General features: G+C 41.6%; 1 protein-coding gene across 1 annotated transcript in view; it reads left to right on the forward strand.

The window, feature by feature from the left end:
• LOC126262496 (frizzled-7) overlaps positions 1-8,847 on the forward strand; it is a 134,580-nt gene extending 125,733 nt beyond the window's left edge. The window contains exon 2 of the mRNA XM_049959162.1: positions 4,624-8,847. Within this exon, the coding sequence (XP_049815119.1) occupies positions 4,624-5,147 (524 nt within the window). The 3' untranslated portion in view covers positions 5,148-8,847. The remainder of the gene's footprint in view (positions 1-4,623) is intronic.
• Positions 8,848-18,410: the final 9,563 nt, after the last annotated feature.

Genomic DNA, 18,410 nt, shown 5'->3' on the forward strand with positions numbered 1-18,410 from the left:
TTATTGCCCGAACCGCCCGTTTCTGGGCCAAAAATATCCTTCTATAATGGGAAGAGTTACCCCAAAACATAATACCATACGACATAAGTGAATGAAAATAAGCAAAGTAGACTAATTGAAGTGTCGAAGTATCACTCACCTTCGATACCGTTCGAATAGTGAAAATGGCAGTATTAAGTCTTTGAACAAGATCCTGAACGTGGGCTTTCCACAACAGCTTACTATCTATCTGAACACCTAGGAATTTGAACTGTTCAGTTTCACTAAGCATATGCCCGTTCTGTGAGATCAAAACGTAGGGTTTTGTTGAATTGTGTGTTGGAAACTGTAGAAACTGAGTCTTACTGTGATTTAACGTTAGTTTATTTTCTACAAGCCATGAACTGAGGTCATGTACTGCACCCACTTGAAACCGACTCAATGTTGCACACAACATCCTTTACTACCAAGCTAGTGTCATCAGCAAACAGAAATATTTTAGAGGTACCCATAATACTAGAGGGCATATCATTTATATAAATAAGGAACAGGAGCGGCCCCAACACTGATCCCTGGGGCACCCCCCCCCCCCCCCCCCCACTTGACAGTACCCCACTCAGATCCCACATCACAGCCGTTATCAACATTGTGAGTAATGACCTTTTGCTGCCTGTTGCTGAAGTAAGAGGTTGTGTTGAGGTCTGTCGGCCAGAAAGTCCTGAATCCAACTGCAAATCTGGTCCGATACTCGGTTCGCTAAATGACAGTGGAGAAGTGTGTCGAATACCTTCCTGAAGTCAAGGAACACGTCCTCAGCATAGCACAGTGCTCTGTATCTCATTGACGAACAGAGAGTGCCGAGTTTCGCCAGATCATTGTTTAACGCCATGTTGTATAAAGCGAATTTTCGTTCTCCAGGCCCAAGGAGAACTCATCCATACTGTATACCGGGTGATCAAAAAGTCAGTATAAATTTGAAAACTTAATAAACCACGGAATAATGTAGATAGGTAAATATTGACACACATGCTTGGAATGACGGGGTTTTATTAGAACAAAAAAAAAAGTTCACAAAATGTCCGACAGATGGCGCTGGACAGCAAAACGTCAGTGACTGCGCATGACAATCGCGTACAAAAGGAGCTGTAATGAGAGAGATGCGCCAGCAGTCGCAGCATGTTGACGTTACCTGAAAAATCGCTTTTACTGAAGCTGTATCATCAGAATGGGGAATGTGCTACTTCAGCGTTACGATCCTATCGCCATAGGAAGGGGATTCGAACGAGTAAAGGTCCGTTGACAAATGCAGCTGTGGCGAGAATTATTTCGAAGTTCGAAGCCACGGGCTGTTTAGACGACAGATCCTGTAGTGGCCGACCGAGCAAAGGCGTAATGCTGCTGAGACAGTTCAGGAAGAAATGGAGACTGTAGCGGGTTCGCCTATGCACGGGGAAGTCAGCGCTCGTGCAGTCGCACGTCGCACCGTCATTCCATACATTACTGTTTGGTTGGCACTTAGGCGTACCCTCCGATGCTATCCGTACAAAATCCATCGGCATCATGAACTGTTACCTGGCGATTTAGTGAAGCGGAGGGCATTTGCGGTGTGGGAGTTTCAAAAGATAGCGGGAGATGACGATTGGTTGAGTAAAGTGTTGTGGACCGATGAAGCTCATTTCACGCTCCGAGGGTCTGTCAACGCCCACTACTGCAGAATTTGGGCTACCGAAAATCCTAGAACTGTCGTGGAAACTCCATTGCACGACGAGAAAGTCACAGTATGGGTTGGATTTTGCACATCTACCGTTATCGGGTCTTTTTTCTTCGAGGAAATGCGTGGTTCTGGTTTTGTAACTGCTGCCGTGACGGGTGAGAGGTACGCCGATATGTTACAGAATCGCATCATCCCCAGCCTGGCTGATGAACACCTGCTAGAACGTACTATGTTTATGCAGGATGGCGCTCCACCCCATATTGCTAGACGCGTGAAAGATCTCTTGCGCGCATCGTTTGGTGGTGATCGTGTGCTCAGCCGCCACTTCCGTCACGCTTGGCCTCCCAGGTCCCCAGACCTCAGTCCGTGCGATTATTGGCTTCGGGGTTACCTGAAGTCGCAAGTGTATCATAATCGACCGACATCTCTAGGGATGGTGAGAGACAACATCCGACGCCAATGCCTCACCATAACTCCGGACATGGTTTACAGTGCTCTTCACAACATTATTCCTCGACTACAGCTATTGTTGAGGAATGATGGTGGACATGTTGATCATTTCCTGCTGTAACCTCCCCCTCGCTTATCTACCTTAATGAGAGTAAAAATTTAACCGCGTGTACCTAATGGAAATTTCGGAAAAGAAATCATCACCGAAGTCAATCTGTCGGTAAAGAGGGAGGAAAGGATTACATCTAAATGAAAGGAAAAATGCATATGAAACTGATGGAAATTAATTTTGAGAAGGGGTAAAGATAATAAAGAAAGTAAATGTGCGGTCGTTACGTTAACAGTTAACTGGCGTTAATTAGATATTTGAGATTTGGGGAAAATTACGGTCGCCAGTCCTATGGACAACTACTATAATAACTGAAAAAGAAAGGTTATTGGACATATAATTAGCACTAAAAGCGTGGCAACTGAAGGTTGACACATGTTGTGTGAAAACTGAATGTTTGTCAGAAGTAATAAATTTCGCTACACTCTGACTTAATTTAGCGGAAGAATTAATAAAAGCAGAAAATTTAAAGTTAATTTAGTGACTGAAATTAATAGTGAGCTTTGTTTCTGAAGCACTACGAAATTCAGTGAAATAAGGTTAGTCTTGGGTTCATTTCAAAAGCTACTTGAATCTACGCAATTTAGAAATAAGAGATTTTTCTTTGAACTTGAATTAAATGATTCTGAACAATTAACAATAGTAAAATTTAGTACGTACCAGTCACAGGTAAGCTAAAATATGGTCACAAAACTCGCACTCTTAATTTGTGCTTGTGTAATCTACATATTGTAGCCAGCTATGAATACTTTAACTGAACTTTTAAATTAAAACAGTGAAATGGAATTATATTACTTTAACGCTGGCGTTTGAATTCCAACGACACTCGGGTTCATTTCGGAAAAGGAAGGGACCCTGCTTGGTAATGCAATTGGGACAATGAGCAACAAAGGTTCATGCTAAGTTGCTGTAATTTTGTGAGGCAAATTTTAAAATCTGAGGTCTGCCATACAGTTCTAAAACTTTACGTGCTTCCAGTCTTCCTTGTTGGTTGATTGAAGGTTTGCAGTCGTCGATCGAGGAGGTGGCGACAGTGACTCATTGTCGGCCGTCGCTGTTGCAGAAGCTGGATGTCGGCGCGCCTTCTTCTCGACACGGTCACCAGGCGAAACGGGGTCTTGATGTGCTCCAGCTAATGCTTCCCGTCCGCGACACCGTGTCAGAAACTATAATAGCAAGTCGAGCGCAATTACATGCTGCCAAACCCCGAAAGCGCGGCAACTCGCGGGAGCGTCACACCACACACCTGCTCCATCGCCGTACTCCAGCCAGACTCCCTCTGCCCGCGCTCCATGCGGCAGAGTTCACACTACCAAAGATGCTCAACACTTTGGTTCTCCACACGACCTATCGATGTAATCGTTGGATAGCATAGTTTTCCCTAGGCCAGACCCAGCGTAAAAACACAAATAATATTTACAAAACAAACCAATTATACATCGACATATATATATATATATATATATATATATATATATATATATATATATATAGTAGAACAATTAAAATATATGAAGACAGAAATGCCATATCTTCAGGTAACAAAATAAGGAAAAAACTTTATAGTACAATAGATGGAAATAGGAGGATATGCATTTCCGGCGTTACACTGTAAAGAACATCATCTTTGCTTTGTCTTACTTTGTTATGCTAATTATTGCTATTCTGATCGGATGAAGCGCGATCTGTCGGACATTTTTTTGAACTTTTGTAATTTTTTTTTTTTTTTTTTTTTTTTTTTTTTTTTTTTTTGTTCTGATGAAACCCCATGTCATTCAAAGCATGTGTGTCAATTTGTACCTCTGTATCTACATTATTTTGTGATTTATTCAGTTTTCAAATTTATACTGACTTTTTGATCACCCGGCATTGCGTCCCGTGACAGAACTGTGTACAGCTAGCTGTAAACTGTGGTCCAGAATGAGATTTTCACTCTGCAGCGGAGTGTGCGCTGATATGAAACTTCCTGGCAGATTAGAACTGTGTGCCCGACCGAGACTCGAACTCGGGACCTTTGCCTTTCGCGGGCAAGTGCTCTACCATCTGAGCTACCGAAGCACGACTCGCGCCCGGCCCTCACAGCTTTACTTCTGCCAGTATCTCGTCTCCTACCTTTCAAAGTTTCGCAGGAGCTTCTGTAAAGTTTGGAAGGTAGGAGACGAGATACTGGCAGAAGTAAAGCTGTGAGGACAGGGCGTGAGTCGTGCTTCGGTAGCTCAGATGGTAGAGCACTTGGTCGCGAAAGGCAAAGGTACCGATTTCGAGTCTCGGTCGGGCATACAGTTTTACTTTGTAAACTGTGGTGTTGGCCATTGGCTATGCTGTTGAGTACTCGTTCACTGATGGCATCCTGTCCTATCCTCTGTTCCAGGTGACATCCTGAGCGGCGTGTGCTACGTGGGGGTGTGGGACGCAGAGTCGCTGCGCGGCTTCGTGCTGGCGCCGCTGTTCGCCTACCTGGTGCTCGGCACCGTGTTCCTCATGGCGGGCTTCGTCTCGCTGTTCCGCATCCGCACCGTCATGAAGCACGACGGCACCAAGACGGACAAGCTGGAGAAGCTGATGATCCGCATCGGCGTCTTCTCCGTGCTGTACACGGTTCCCGCGCTCGTCGTGCTCGCCTGCCTCTTCTACGAGCAGGCGCTCTTCGACAGCTGGATGATGACCTGGAGCCGCGACATGTGCTCCAAGAGCGGCAAGTACGCCATCCCGTGCCCGCCGCCCAGCGCCGACCCGCCCCGGCGGCCCGACTTCGAGTTCTTCATGATCAAGTACCTCATGGCGCTCATTGTCGGCATCACGTCCAGCTTCTGGATATGGTCCGGCAAGACGTTCAACAGCTGGCGGGAGTTCTTCCACCGGCTGCAGGGCAGGCCAGCCCAGGCGTACGTGTGAAGCCGGAATTCTCTGCACTTTTTACAAAGAAATTTCGTCAATGCAGAGGGGAAAAGGGTTTTCATTGAAAACCCTGGTGACCCATCTGGAAGGAGTACACCACAGCATCTGTTTGCGTTACTGTTTAAAATTAGCAGATATCCTCTTATTGTAGCTGGGAAGACACTTTCTCAAACGTCTTCACTTGCCAAAAGTGCTGTGGTCATTGTAAATTTTCTGTTTTGCACGAGTCACAAAGTGTTACAGTGCTCGACAGCTCATTATTCAGTTTCCCCTAAAAGATGAAAATCGTTCCTTTTCATATGTACAAAACGTGTATTGCATCTCTTATTCTTTCTGTACATACCGATGTAGCTCCCCGGAATTATACTGTACCAGTGTAAAAATGGCTGTAATCTTGTTGTCAGTGTTTCTGTGTTTATTCACCGTAAGTGGAAATGTGAAGAAATTATAAGCCCTGCCATGCAAGGCATGTGTGTCTGGCAGTGAGGTCAGTGTTGTGGCCAGCTCTGCTTTGCACAATCCGATGGGGGCTAATAGCATACTCGACGCACATCGTAATATTCAGTATACCCTCATTCTTCTGTAATATTATCTTCTACGACGAAGGAATGTAAGGGAGTCTGGATTAAACGTGCCTCGGTAAATGACCCGTTGTTGCTCCGATCACCTGCTTTGACTGGTAGGGTTATATAACTCACATCCAACAATTACGTATGTTACAATTTGTATGTTCCTGTAATTATCGTGTGTGTCTACATGTTTAACAATGTACGTGCATGGCAAAATGTAATTCTGTTAGTGCCCTCACCATTCTATAAACAATCCTTATCACTGTCTGCAATGCAAACTTCAATCAGAATTATGGCATGTCCGTCTGGCAGTATTATGAAATATTTGCAAAGATTTAACTTGAAGTAATTCCCCAGGCGTATGAAAATGAATTTGCAGTCACTTTTGGAGTATTTAAGCTATTCTTTGGTTAGGTATGTTGCAACTGTTGTTGTTGTTAGTATCCTTACAGAGGGGCAAAGCAATTAGTGCTACTACACATTCTCTTTATCATATACACAATCATTTTCACCATATAGTTGCTTATTTGTCTCAAAAATATTCTGTGCAATCATGTATCCTCTGTGCTTACAAACAAAATATGTTCTGATGAAGTAGTTCTTTCTTTTTGATTGTTTCTTTTTGACACATATTTTCCTTTCATTTTGATGGGCATTTTAAAGCTTCAATATCATCACATTGCTTTTCTTCCATTAGTATCAGTGAATAAATGTGCTTACATAAATAAAAGACTAATTATGGTGGGAAGGAGGGGGACAAACATTGTAAGACTGAAAAGGGAAAGATTTTGTATGATGTCATGAGCCCCTTTATTTGTCATTAATCTTTTGTTAGGGGGAAGATATATTCCAATCCAGCGTAATCCTGATACGATAACTTCAACCGTCTGTTAATCAGATACCTGCATGAAATGTTTTTGTGACTTTATTTGTTAAAATTTCTCAACATTGCGTTAAAATCCAGTTGTACATGGAAAACGTTTTTATACTGCAGCAAATACATAATGTTAACTGTTTTTGTGATAGTTTTAGTTGCAAGTCACAAGCAGATAGTTACAAATTTCAATTTTCAATTGAGAAAACACAAAACTGGATTTGAAAGTCAGAACGTTATTGCAGTGGATTAGTGCATTTACCAGGAGCAACTTCATTGTAATCAAGAAGAGAACTTATGGTAGAAGTATATAACTTATCTTTTTTATTGTACACATCTGGTTTCACCAACTACAATTTACAGGTGTGCCACAGATTGACATGTAACTCATAGCTTTATGAAAGCCGACCATTTGATACAAACTGCATTATTTTATTATCACACAAGTATTTGGAAATTAGTCAAATTTTAATGAACTGCATAATTATGAGGGTTAATCATGCCTACAAAATCTGTTAAAGAAGAGTAAATATATGTTCAATGTTAGTGGTACTGATGATGTCAAGGTTTTCAGGCAAATGGTTACAGTTAATATTTTGGATAGATAGAAAGGTGCATTAGAGTCACAAATATATTCTTTAGATTTTAGTTATTAACAGTTCTGAAATTACTGAATGTAAGTTAGTTTCTGCCAGCTTTTCCAGCTGCAAAGCCTTATGTTTTTGAAATAATAGTGCCTTATTTCAGAGTATTCTGGAAGATTAAAGTACAGTTCAGGTAACTTATGTTGAAAATTTAGTGAAGAGCTGCATTTTAAAGCAAAAGTAGTATTTAAATTTTTGCTGATACAATGTATTTTTAAAATATTATTAACTATGAAATGTATATATTGTTAGATTTTTAAAAAACAATGTGTCTTGCCATATGATACTGCCAGTTACAGACTTTTTTACCATTACAAGGCATTGCTTTGACTGTAGACTCACTATAAATTTATAATACATTTGAATTGTGATTGTTAGTATCTGACAATGTACACACTGATAAATTAAATATTATAATTTTTTGTATGCATTATTTTTTCTCTTTTAATGTATGCCTAAAAAGCTATATATCATCAATATAATTCCAAAAGTAGTCAGAACATTCACACATATCTTTGTTTATTTGAAGCAGTAAATTTCCAAACATCAGGACTAATTAGATTCTCAAGGCATTAATTTCAAATTATCTGTGTACGTCACTGGTTTATTGGGAGACTGGAATGGAGCACTTACAGATATTGGCAACTTGTTATCCCAAATTAGTACAAAAAAATCATTTCACTGCCAACAGATTTTACTTTTTTGTATCAATTTGCCTTTAATTCAGTGTTTACGCTTTCAGAATTACTGTTTTCCCTTTATATGTAAAACAAAATGCTTATTGCATTTTATGTGAGGGTCAGTATCCTATAAGGAACAACTGGAACAAATATCTGCCAAATTGTAGCATTCAGAGAGTGATTTCTTTTTGTTTCCTTGTACCTGTGATGGACTGAAGAAGCCATTGCTTAATGGTTATTATCTGTACAGTACTCCTCTGCTTGTATTGATGTTTTACACGTAATACCTCACTTGTAAATATAATGTATATACCATGTATATTCAGTGTAAAAGATGTTACAATATGCATGTAAAAATGTGTTCGATGTGTGTGTATATGAAACAATATAGTGCATAAACAATTGTAAAGTATTTAAGTTTCTAAAACACATAAAGCACTGTATTGTAATTGAACTTAAGTATTTGTCTTCTATATTTTGTTGTAAGTCTCTCTGTTTCTGTCAGACTATAATTTACAACATAAATAAATATTTATTTAATACTATTATGTGCATCTGTAGAATGCAAGTCGTATCCTCAGATGATTTCACACTACTGCCCAGAATACGATAAACCAATTGTTATTAAATAACAGCAACAAAACAATATATTATGTATTTTTAACAGTGGCTTGTCTAGTCTCATTTCAAAATCAATAATTATATACTTGTTTAAACAAATGTAAAAACTTTTATAGCCCTTCCGAACTTCTTGTCATCAAGTCACACTTAATCTCAAGTGGCATTTTATTAAAATTACTGTTTTATAGCTCTTAGTCTGACTCAATGTTCCTTCATGTCTTGTATTATTTATATGAAATTCTCTGTTTTTTTATTTGTGTTAAATCTATAGACAAGACCATAAAAATAAACTTGAGCTGTATGTTGGAATATTGTGTTTTTTCCTTGCAAATTCCCGATTTCTCATGATCACAATAAGCCTGATGCAATTAAAAGGGAAGTAAAAATACAAAAATGAGATAAGATGCCCTTCTATGGAAAGGAAAACACAAAGTGACAGTAATTTTATCATCATTCTTTCTGCAAGCACAGGGCACACAATTGTGATTTCTACAAAAGAAATTAAGGTAAACCTCTCCTAAACTTGAACCCAGTCATTTGTAGGTCTTAAGTTTCTAGTTTCATCAAATTAACTTGTGTTAGACTGGAGGAAAAAATAAAAACGCACACACACAATTTGTGAAACCTCAGGCCTGAAATTGCAGAAGCCCATTATGAAATGGAGCCCAGAGCACATTGTTTGTTAAGAACCAGTGCTGCTCAACAGTTACCTGCATCAATTAGATAATGTACTAGGCAGACTCCTCAGTGTGCCCATTCCTCTACAGCTCACTTCTATTTAATGTTCAACATACAAATAGAAAGTTAGCAGCAGCGATGTGACCCATGTGAAGGGGTAACGGCCATTCACATGGTATTAATCACAGCAAGTGGAGGTACTTAAAATGAAATGTTGACACTGTGGCTGATGGAAAATGGGCTGCTCCCCTCTCTCTCTCTATTCGGAAATTGTGGTTATGTATATGTCAACACCGAATATAACATGCCAACAGAGATGTTCCCGGATTTCAGTAGACCTAAAGCACATTAACCAGTACATCATAACTGTAAATTTATTGATTAGCTCAAAATTATGTACAATACTGCAAATACAAGATCCTCCTGCAACATAAAATGCTTAATCGCATTATCCCTACATACTGAAGGAGAGTATAACAGAGTTCCAATTTGTGTGTGAATCAGTCTTTCACTCACAGATCACATCATTTGAGAGCTTCTCAGTTCAGTACACATTAAGCAAAGATTTTAATTCTGAGCACAAATGAAAACTCAGAATTTCAGTCTATGCCCAGTATAGAAGAAAAGCAAGGTACAGTGTTGCCCTGCCATAAACTTCACAGTGGTTTGCAGAGTATAGATGTTGGCAGTTCATACTGAATCAAGAGAAGCTTTCGTGTGGTGCAGATGTAGCCTAGTTTCAGTTTTCCTTTTAACTTGTAATGAACCCCCCCCCCCCCCCCCCCCCACGATTACAGATGGTTGCTTTTGTAAAATTTAAAGAAGAGGTTTCAGTCTTTTCAACCAAAAGAGAAATTTGATAGGTTCTATTTTTGTAAGAAGTTACACTTTTACGATTTGATGGGTAAGTGTCATGTTACAGATCCAAATGTCCAGGGTGCACTCACTGGTCAATTTAAGGTTTTTTTTTTGCCAATGTTAGCTTCATTCATGTCTGGTGATGATTTCTTAGCATGGAACTGGCCAAGTTGCACTGTTGTTCGGAGTCCATACGGAACTGTAGGTCCCACTATAACTGTCTAGGTACATTAGTTCAGAGTTAGGAGGGAGGGAGGTATGGGCATACTGCCTCAACACAACGAAACCTAGTAAAACAGGGTAGTGCTCAAACCAACCTTTGCTTTGATGGCAACTTCTCACTTGTGAAGACGGTACACATTGACTGCTATGAATTGTAAAATCGATATACTGAACCAGACATGTACAGAGAGCAAATGACAGAATGATTGGGAAGATATTCAGCACATTGCCTGCAGGAACCAAGACAGTAGGAAGACCAAAGGTAAGGTGGGGGGAAGACATCAGAGAGGACATACGGAAAATGAGATTTCGAAGTTGGTGGAGTTTGGCACTAAACAGGGAAGGTGAAATAATCTACTACAGAAGGCCAAGGCACACAGAGGTCTGTTGCACCTATGATGATGATGACAGCGACACACTGACTGCATGTTCTAAATGAACTTCACTCTTACATTTGCCCTTATGAACATGTATATTTAACTGAGCAAATTAATAATGTGCAGTCTCACATTGTATAATGTACAGTCATACTACAAATCCAAATGTTTGCTATTTAATACTCCTCACTCTGAAAACTACTTCTAATGTTAGTTTAAGTTCTAGCAATACTTACAAGAGCCGTCTCTTGGATTGAACAGCGATTTGTATTTAAACATTTGTACAGAGATCCATCTCATATTTGTGACTATACCTGCAATTGTGTGATCATGTAGATCTTGGTGTGTACACACCAGTGCGCGCGATCTTGAGGAAGCGGGGGGGGGGGGGGGGGGGGGGGGTGTTAACAGGCCAGTCAATCGTTTACATTACGTCGTAGTTGACATGTTTAGAATGGATGTGTCAGTACTGTCATACATATACTGCAAAAGTGAACACCATTAATGTTTGGAACGTTTCAAATGTTGGGGTATACACGTTAAGAAGGCGTTATCCAAGAGAAGACAGTGTAAAACAGAATGATGACACTTTTGCAAATGATTTAGGTAGATCGGGTTATTCAGAAACATGAATATTCATTTGACTGCTTAGTTGACATTACGTTGGGTAGGGCATTGGATGAAGAAAACGACTTTATAACTCCCGGAACATCAATGTAATTTGGTTATGTGGAGGAAAAAACGACGTAATGAACGTCCATTTTGAGGAAACAAGGCAATCAAAGAACTGGAGATAAGACAACACATTCTTTCCCAATTTGACATAGCAAGAAATGAAGGAAAATGTGTATTACTGGCACCAGGAATTTGGGGCAATGCAAAAAGCAAGAGAAATTGGGCACACAGCGTTTAAATGTACTGCAGTTTTCATAGCACGTCTCAAGAAAGAATATAGAATGTGTAGTAGATACACCACCGCTTTCATGGCACCAGAGATGTAAAGGTAGAACAAGATATTCATCAGTTTGGGAACAGTTTTGTCAAAAAAGTAAACCAGAAAACTGGAAGTTTCCACATACAGGCATACTGCATTTGGAACACTGATCAAAGTGGATTTAAGTATGAACTAACTTCTGCTGCCACACTATCTAAAAAGAGGGAATAATCCATCAGTTGCCTTTGTCTAGTCTGCACACAATACAACTCATAGTTGATTTTCAATGAGTGGACATGTAACAGAAACATTACATATTTGTCTTCTGGAAGAAACTTTCGGGCCACAAGTTAACAACGCTTTTGAAGGCAATCTTCCACCGAAAATACATTCAGAGGATTGCACAAATGGGAAAGTATCAAAACACAATTTAAAATCCTTTTTCGTGAATATTGTTAATGACAGCGACCCAAAGAAACAGTAGTGTACATTACTTTGTGATTCTTGGAGGACACAACAATAGCATATCAATCATTTGCAGGTAAAGACATTGAATGCACGATCATTCCACCAGAAACAACAAAATACATACAGCCTTTGAATGTATGTTTCCTCTGGCAATATAAAATATGTGAAAGAAGGATAACAGCAGACACTATAATCCTTGCCGTGACTTCGACACTAAATAAGAACTAGAACTTTCTTAAAGAAAAAAACTTTCTGTTACTTATAAACATCTGACTGCTCCAGCGTATCAGCCTATGCCTCAATACAGGGTGTACATAAAGTCCAGAAAGACTTTCAGTTATTCATTGCACAAGAACTAAACATTATACACATACCATACGAGGGTGAGTCAAGTGAAAACCTTAAATTTGTAATAACAAATCGAAATTTCGCGCCCTTACCCTGTAGGTTGGTAAGCGTGCTACAAACAGCGTGCAGAATGACCTGTAGGTGGCAGCAGAGTGCAGATGCACACATACCATCGCAGTATCAGAATAAAGATGGCCGCCCCACTTGTAACTTGCACCAGGGAAGAACAGCGTACTGTTATTCAGTTTTTGCGTAGTGAAGGTGTGAAACCTATTGAAATTAATCGACGAATGAAGGTTCAGTACGGCGATGCATGTTACTGCGGACGAAACCTGGGTTCACTTCCACCAACCGCAATCGAAGAGAGCGCCGATCAAGGAATGGCGCCATTCCTCATCACCAAAACCAAAGAAGTTGCGAACAGAACCGAACCATCAGCAGCAAAGGTTATGCTGACTCTCGTTTGGGACGAAAAAGGCGTCAGTTTGGAGCATTACATGCCTACAGGGAATACTGTCACCAGTGCATCATACACAGATCTCCTAAAAATCATCTGTGGCCTGCAATCAAATCAAAGCGACTTGGGTTGCTGTCAGCAGGTGTCCTTTTGCAACATGACAATGCAAGGCCCCACACTGCCCGTGCAACAATCACAGACCTGCATTTTGAGTGTCTTCCTCATCCACCATACTCACCAGACCTTGCCCCAAGTGATTCCCACATGTTTGGACCACTCAAAGACGCAATGGGATGAAAGAAGTTCCGTTCTGATGATGAGGAACGCCACGAAGTGCATGAGTGGTTGCGCGGAGTACCAAAAGAATTTTTTTTTTCCAAAGGAATTTATGCACTTTGTAAGCGCTGGAGAGCTTGCATTGAGCGTGGGGAGATTATGTTGAAAAGTGATACAGCTTTGTGCCACTTCTGCACAATAAATAATATTTAAAAAAAATATTTTTTTTTCATTTGACTCGCCCTCGTACATACTGCATTTTGAAGATAAACTCTGAAAATTTTGTTTTTAACAAATAGTCGACATGTGAACCATATGAGTGACCCGGCAGATGTCGATGTGGTAATCGAATTCTTGCCATACCCGTCCCAGCATGGCATCGTCGACTGTGGCAGTCGCTTCCCATATTCTCTCCCGGATAGTTTCGTAGACAGCTTCTGTCGCAGGACTTTCCACACTGTCATTGGAGCCATTTCGAGATCACGGGATGCACGACGCAACGATTTCTTTGGACTCCTTACGAATCTCTCTCGTACATGCTCCACATTCACTTCACTCACATTGGGACGTCCGCTTCTCTTTGCCGGGCACAAGCAATCCATCGTAACGAATTTGTTATGCCAGTGGTAAATGGCCTTCCTTGTTGGTGGCTTCTTACCGTACATGATTCTAAACACCCGTTGAACAGCTGTTGCACACTTGTTTCTGTCGAACTCCCAACACACAGAAAACTCGCTCCGCACTTCATGTTTGCGAGTAGCGCTGACTATCGGTAAATTGCCAAACTACGCTGTGGCGGTATACATGAAAAAAACTTTCAGGGTTTCTCTTCAGTATGACATATATATGATATCTGTACAGTGTTTGGTTCTTGTGCAATAAATAATTGAAAGTATTCCTGGACTTTATGTACACCCTGTATTCCTGGGAAGCCGCTGGGTACTATACTCCCATACATGTTGCTAAATTCAAGAATGTGACTGAATAGGCATTCGATTTTGCAACTCAAGAATGTGATTCTGAGGTTTATCCAGGTACTGCTTTCGCCAAATGTGCCTATTGTGGTTCTTCATATTGTTTCGTGCATTTTGTTCAGGAACCTCATGTATGTTTTTGAAGTTCGCTAGCTGGCAAACTAAGAGTAACACAGTCGAGTGCTTTCACCATCCTAACTGCACAGAACACTGTTACCTGCTCTGGCTTGGTTCACATTTGGCAGAATGTGAACTGCCTCCTATAGCACTGTGGTATCAAATATATCTTCAGATTTATTAGGGAAAGAACTATATTTATTGGGCTGACACACAAATGATGTCAATGAAGTTTTGCCCAGTAACATGAGTCAATGGTTGTTTTTCGTTTTAAATCGCCCTGTTTGCGTATTTTGTTGAAATGGATAAACTGAAATACTGTCTTGACTTTCTTTTGCAAGTCTTTCAAAGAAGGTTAAGTTTTATAAAGACATGTTGTCATTTCCAACCATTAATAACTGGGTGGCTGAAATCAGTCGTGACCATATTTTCATTAATTATTAAATGAGAATTTCTCCCAATGTTTTTATCATTTTACTACTACGGATGAAGTGTGTGATTACATCGCACCGTAATGATACGCTATTAGAACTGTGGATGGCCAACAATGACCCTGCACCAAAAAAAGGCCGGCCGAAGTGGCCGTGCGGTTAAAGGCGCTGCAGTCTGGAACCGCAAGACCGCTACGGTCGCAGGTTCGAATCCTGCCTCGGGCATGGATGTTTGTGATGTCCTTAGGTTAGTTAGGTTTAACTAGTTCTAAGTTCTAGGGGACTAATGACCTCAGCAGTTGAGTCCCATAGTGCTCAGAGCCATTTGAACCATTTGAACCAAAAAAAGGGACACCGTTTGTCAAAGGATTACCAGTAATCTCTGGGAAGCAAAAAGGAATTTTTTAATACATTACTTTGCAAGAGGAACACAAAAACATTCTAATATTGCACATCCACGATTCACAACCCCACAATTATCTCCCATTGCGATGCAGATTTTGAAATTGGCTTTCGAAGTTCATATAAGGTGTAAGGTGTCTTAATGACGTCACATCGCCAAAAGGTGGATCTACAATGTCATATCGGCATCAAACTTCACCACCCTTCTGCCCAACGCCATCGTGAACGTGACACACGATGCGAAAGTCGTCACACCCCCTTCTTACCAACATTTCACCTCGTCTCTCGACGCCTCTACTATGAAGGTCAGAATCGCGACGACCAGCACTGAAATCAAGCGGTTTTCTTACGAATGGCAGAGAAAAACATTTCAGGCATATCTTCACTTGCAATAGACGCGGAAAGGCCTCAGGGGTTGGCGTGAAAGACGTCAATGAGAGCACCCCTTCCCATGGTGCGTTGATACACATATCGTGGTGACACTGTTGATACCACGTGAACGATCCAGCCCTTCCCTAAGGACATCGAGTGCCTGAAACCCCCACTGAATGTGATCACATCCCTCTGGAGTGTCGCATGACCAAAAGTTTTGCTCTGGTGTACAGTCGGAAATTATTAGGGACCGTTACAAGCCATTTGACGAAATTTGAAGGTGACCCGATGCAGCAAAGGATGTTAATGGTTTTTCAGCCCTACTGTTTCGCATCCGCCTGTGCCGTGATCACGGCGGCTGGGGGAGGCGCAACATTGACAGAGGCGTGAATAAAAAGGCAAAGGGTCCCTCTAGGACCCCCGACCCCACCCACCCTACCCTTGGCAGCACATTTGGTGCCACTGGCGCACCTACACTATATGATCAAAAGTATTCGAATACCTGGCTGAAAATGACATAGAAGTTGGTGGCGTCCTCCACCAGTAATGCTGGAATTCAATATGGTGTTGGCCCAAACATAGCCTTGATGACAGCTTCCACTCTCGCAGGCATACGTTCAATCAGGTGCTGGAAGGTTTCTTCACGGAGTACTGCGCTGAGAAGAGGTATCGATGTCGGTCAGTAAGGCCTGGCTCGAAGCCGGCATTCAAAAAACGTCCCAAATGTGTTCCATAGTATTCAGGTCAGGACTCTGTGTAGGCTAGTCCATCACAGGGATGTTACTGCCGTGTAACCACTACGCCACAGGCCGTGCATTATGAACAGGTGCTAGATCGTGTTGAAACATGCAATCGCCATCCCCGAATTGCTTTTCAACAGTGGGAAGCAAGAAGGTGCTTAAAACATTAATGTAGACCTGTGCTGTGATAGTGCCACGGAAAACAACAAAGGGTGCAAGCCCCCTCCATGAAAAACACTACATAACACCCCCGCCTCCGAATTTTACTGTTGGCACTACACAGGCTGGCAGATGACGTTCACCGGGCATTCGCCATACCCACACCCTGCCATCGGATCGCCACATTGTGTACCGCGATACCTCACTCCACATAACGTTTTTCCACTGTTCAGTCGTCCAATGCTTACGCTCCTTACACCAAGTGAGGCGTTGTTTGGCATTTACCGGCGTGATCTGTGGCTTATGAGCATCCGCTCGACCGTGAAATCCAAGTTTTCTAACCTCCCGCTTAACTCTCATAGTACCTGCAGTGGATCGTGATGTAGTTTGGAATTCCTGTGTGATGGTCTGGATAGATGTCGGCCTATTACACATTACAACCCTCTTCAACTGTCGGCGGTTTCTGTCAGTCAACTGACGAGGTCGGCCTGTACGCTTTTGTGCTGTACATGTCCCTTCACGTTTCCACTTCACTATCACTTCGGAAACAGTCGACCTAGGAACGTTTAGGAGTGCGGAAATCTCGCGTACAGACGAATGACACAAGTGACAGCCAATCGCCTGAGGACGTTCCAAGTCCGTGAGTTACGCGGAGCGCCCCATTCTGCTCTCTCACGATGTCTAATGCCTACTGAAGAGTCGTTGATATGGAGTACCTAGCAGTAGGTGGCAGCAGAATGCTCCTAATATGAAAAACGTATGTTTTTGGGGGTGTCCGGATACTTTTGATCACATAGTGTATGTCCCTGTACACAGACAGCCATATACCCATTCCTAGGAGCCGACCTGACAGCACACCTCACCTGAGTGCACTACATCGCTGAACTAGTGCCTGCTGGCCACTTGTGAAATTTAAGGTGTGTCGAAAGGGATGTCTGCCACGTCGGCACCTAGGAACCAGTGAAAAGCTGTTTATGTACAGGGACAATTTTAAAGTGTCCAATGAAGACGGGCAGGTGTTGGCAACTGGGTGACGTGAGAGGAACACCTTGCCATCTTATTCACGCAAGTGTCAAAGTGGCACATCCGACTCCCTGCCGTGATTTCGCCATAGGAGGTGCTTGCTGCTTCAGATCACATGCGAATTTCGTCGGATGGCTTTGAACGGTCTCTAGTGGTTCCACCCTGTACACCAGAGCAAAAATCGTAGTCGCAGTACACTCCAAAGGGGTGTGATCACAGTCAGCAGGGTTGCAGGCCCACGCTGTTCTTACAGAAGGGCTGGATCGCCAGGTGGTGTCGGGGGGGGGGGGGGGGGGATGTCATTGGTTGTCAACTACGTCGTCGTGTTGCTCATAGAACTACAAACTATCGCTTTGGACCACAAAAGCGTGAGAAAATGGTTCAAATGGCTCTGAGCACTATGGGACTTAACTTCTGACGTCATCAGTCCCCTAGAACTTAGAACTACTTAAGGGGGGTATGACGCGAAACGGGCAGACTTGGAGCGGGAGAGGCACCGCAGGACATTTTAATTTGCACTGTCTATACTTTTGCAAATAAATTCATAAAACTTTCTCAGCATGACCAGGAAGGATTCAGGATTCACACTGATAGCAGAGGAAGTTCAAAAACATAACAAAACAAATTTTCTTTACATGTGAAATCTCATCATTTTTTCACTTGGTATTGGCTGCATTTGTTGCTGTAGGTACACTTTTCTTCATAAGTAAGAGAGATTCTTCGACGAATTTTGCACAGCATACAAACCATACTTACAGGTGTATGCAACTCAAGTATTTCCCAAATCTGTTAAAAACTGTGGTAAAAATTGAGATAATTAATTATAAAATTCGAGTTTTCTCTAAACACGAAGTTTAAAGCGTAACAGCCCATTCATTTTTCCATAGATTAAATAAATTCTAGAGTTTCATACACCTGTAAGTATGGTTTGTAAGCTCTGCAAAATTCATCGAAGAATGTCTCTTACTTATGAAGAAAACTGTACCTATAGCAACAAATGCAGCCAACAGTAAGTGAAAAAAATCATGAAATTTCA

This window comes from Schistocerca nitens, chromosome 6 (assembly GCF_023898315.1).
Source record: "Schistocerca nitens isolate TAMUIC-IGC-003100 chromosome 6, iqSchNite1.1, whole genome shotgun sequence".
NCBI lineage: Eukaryota > Metazoa > Arthropoda > Insecta > Orthoptera > Acrididae > Schistocerca > Schistocerca nitens.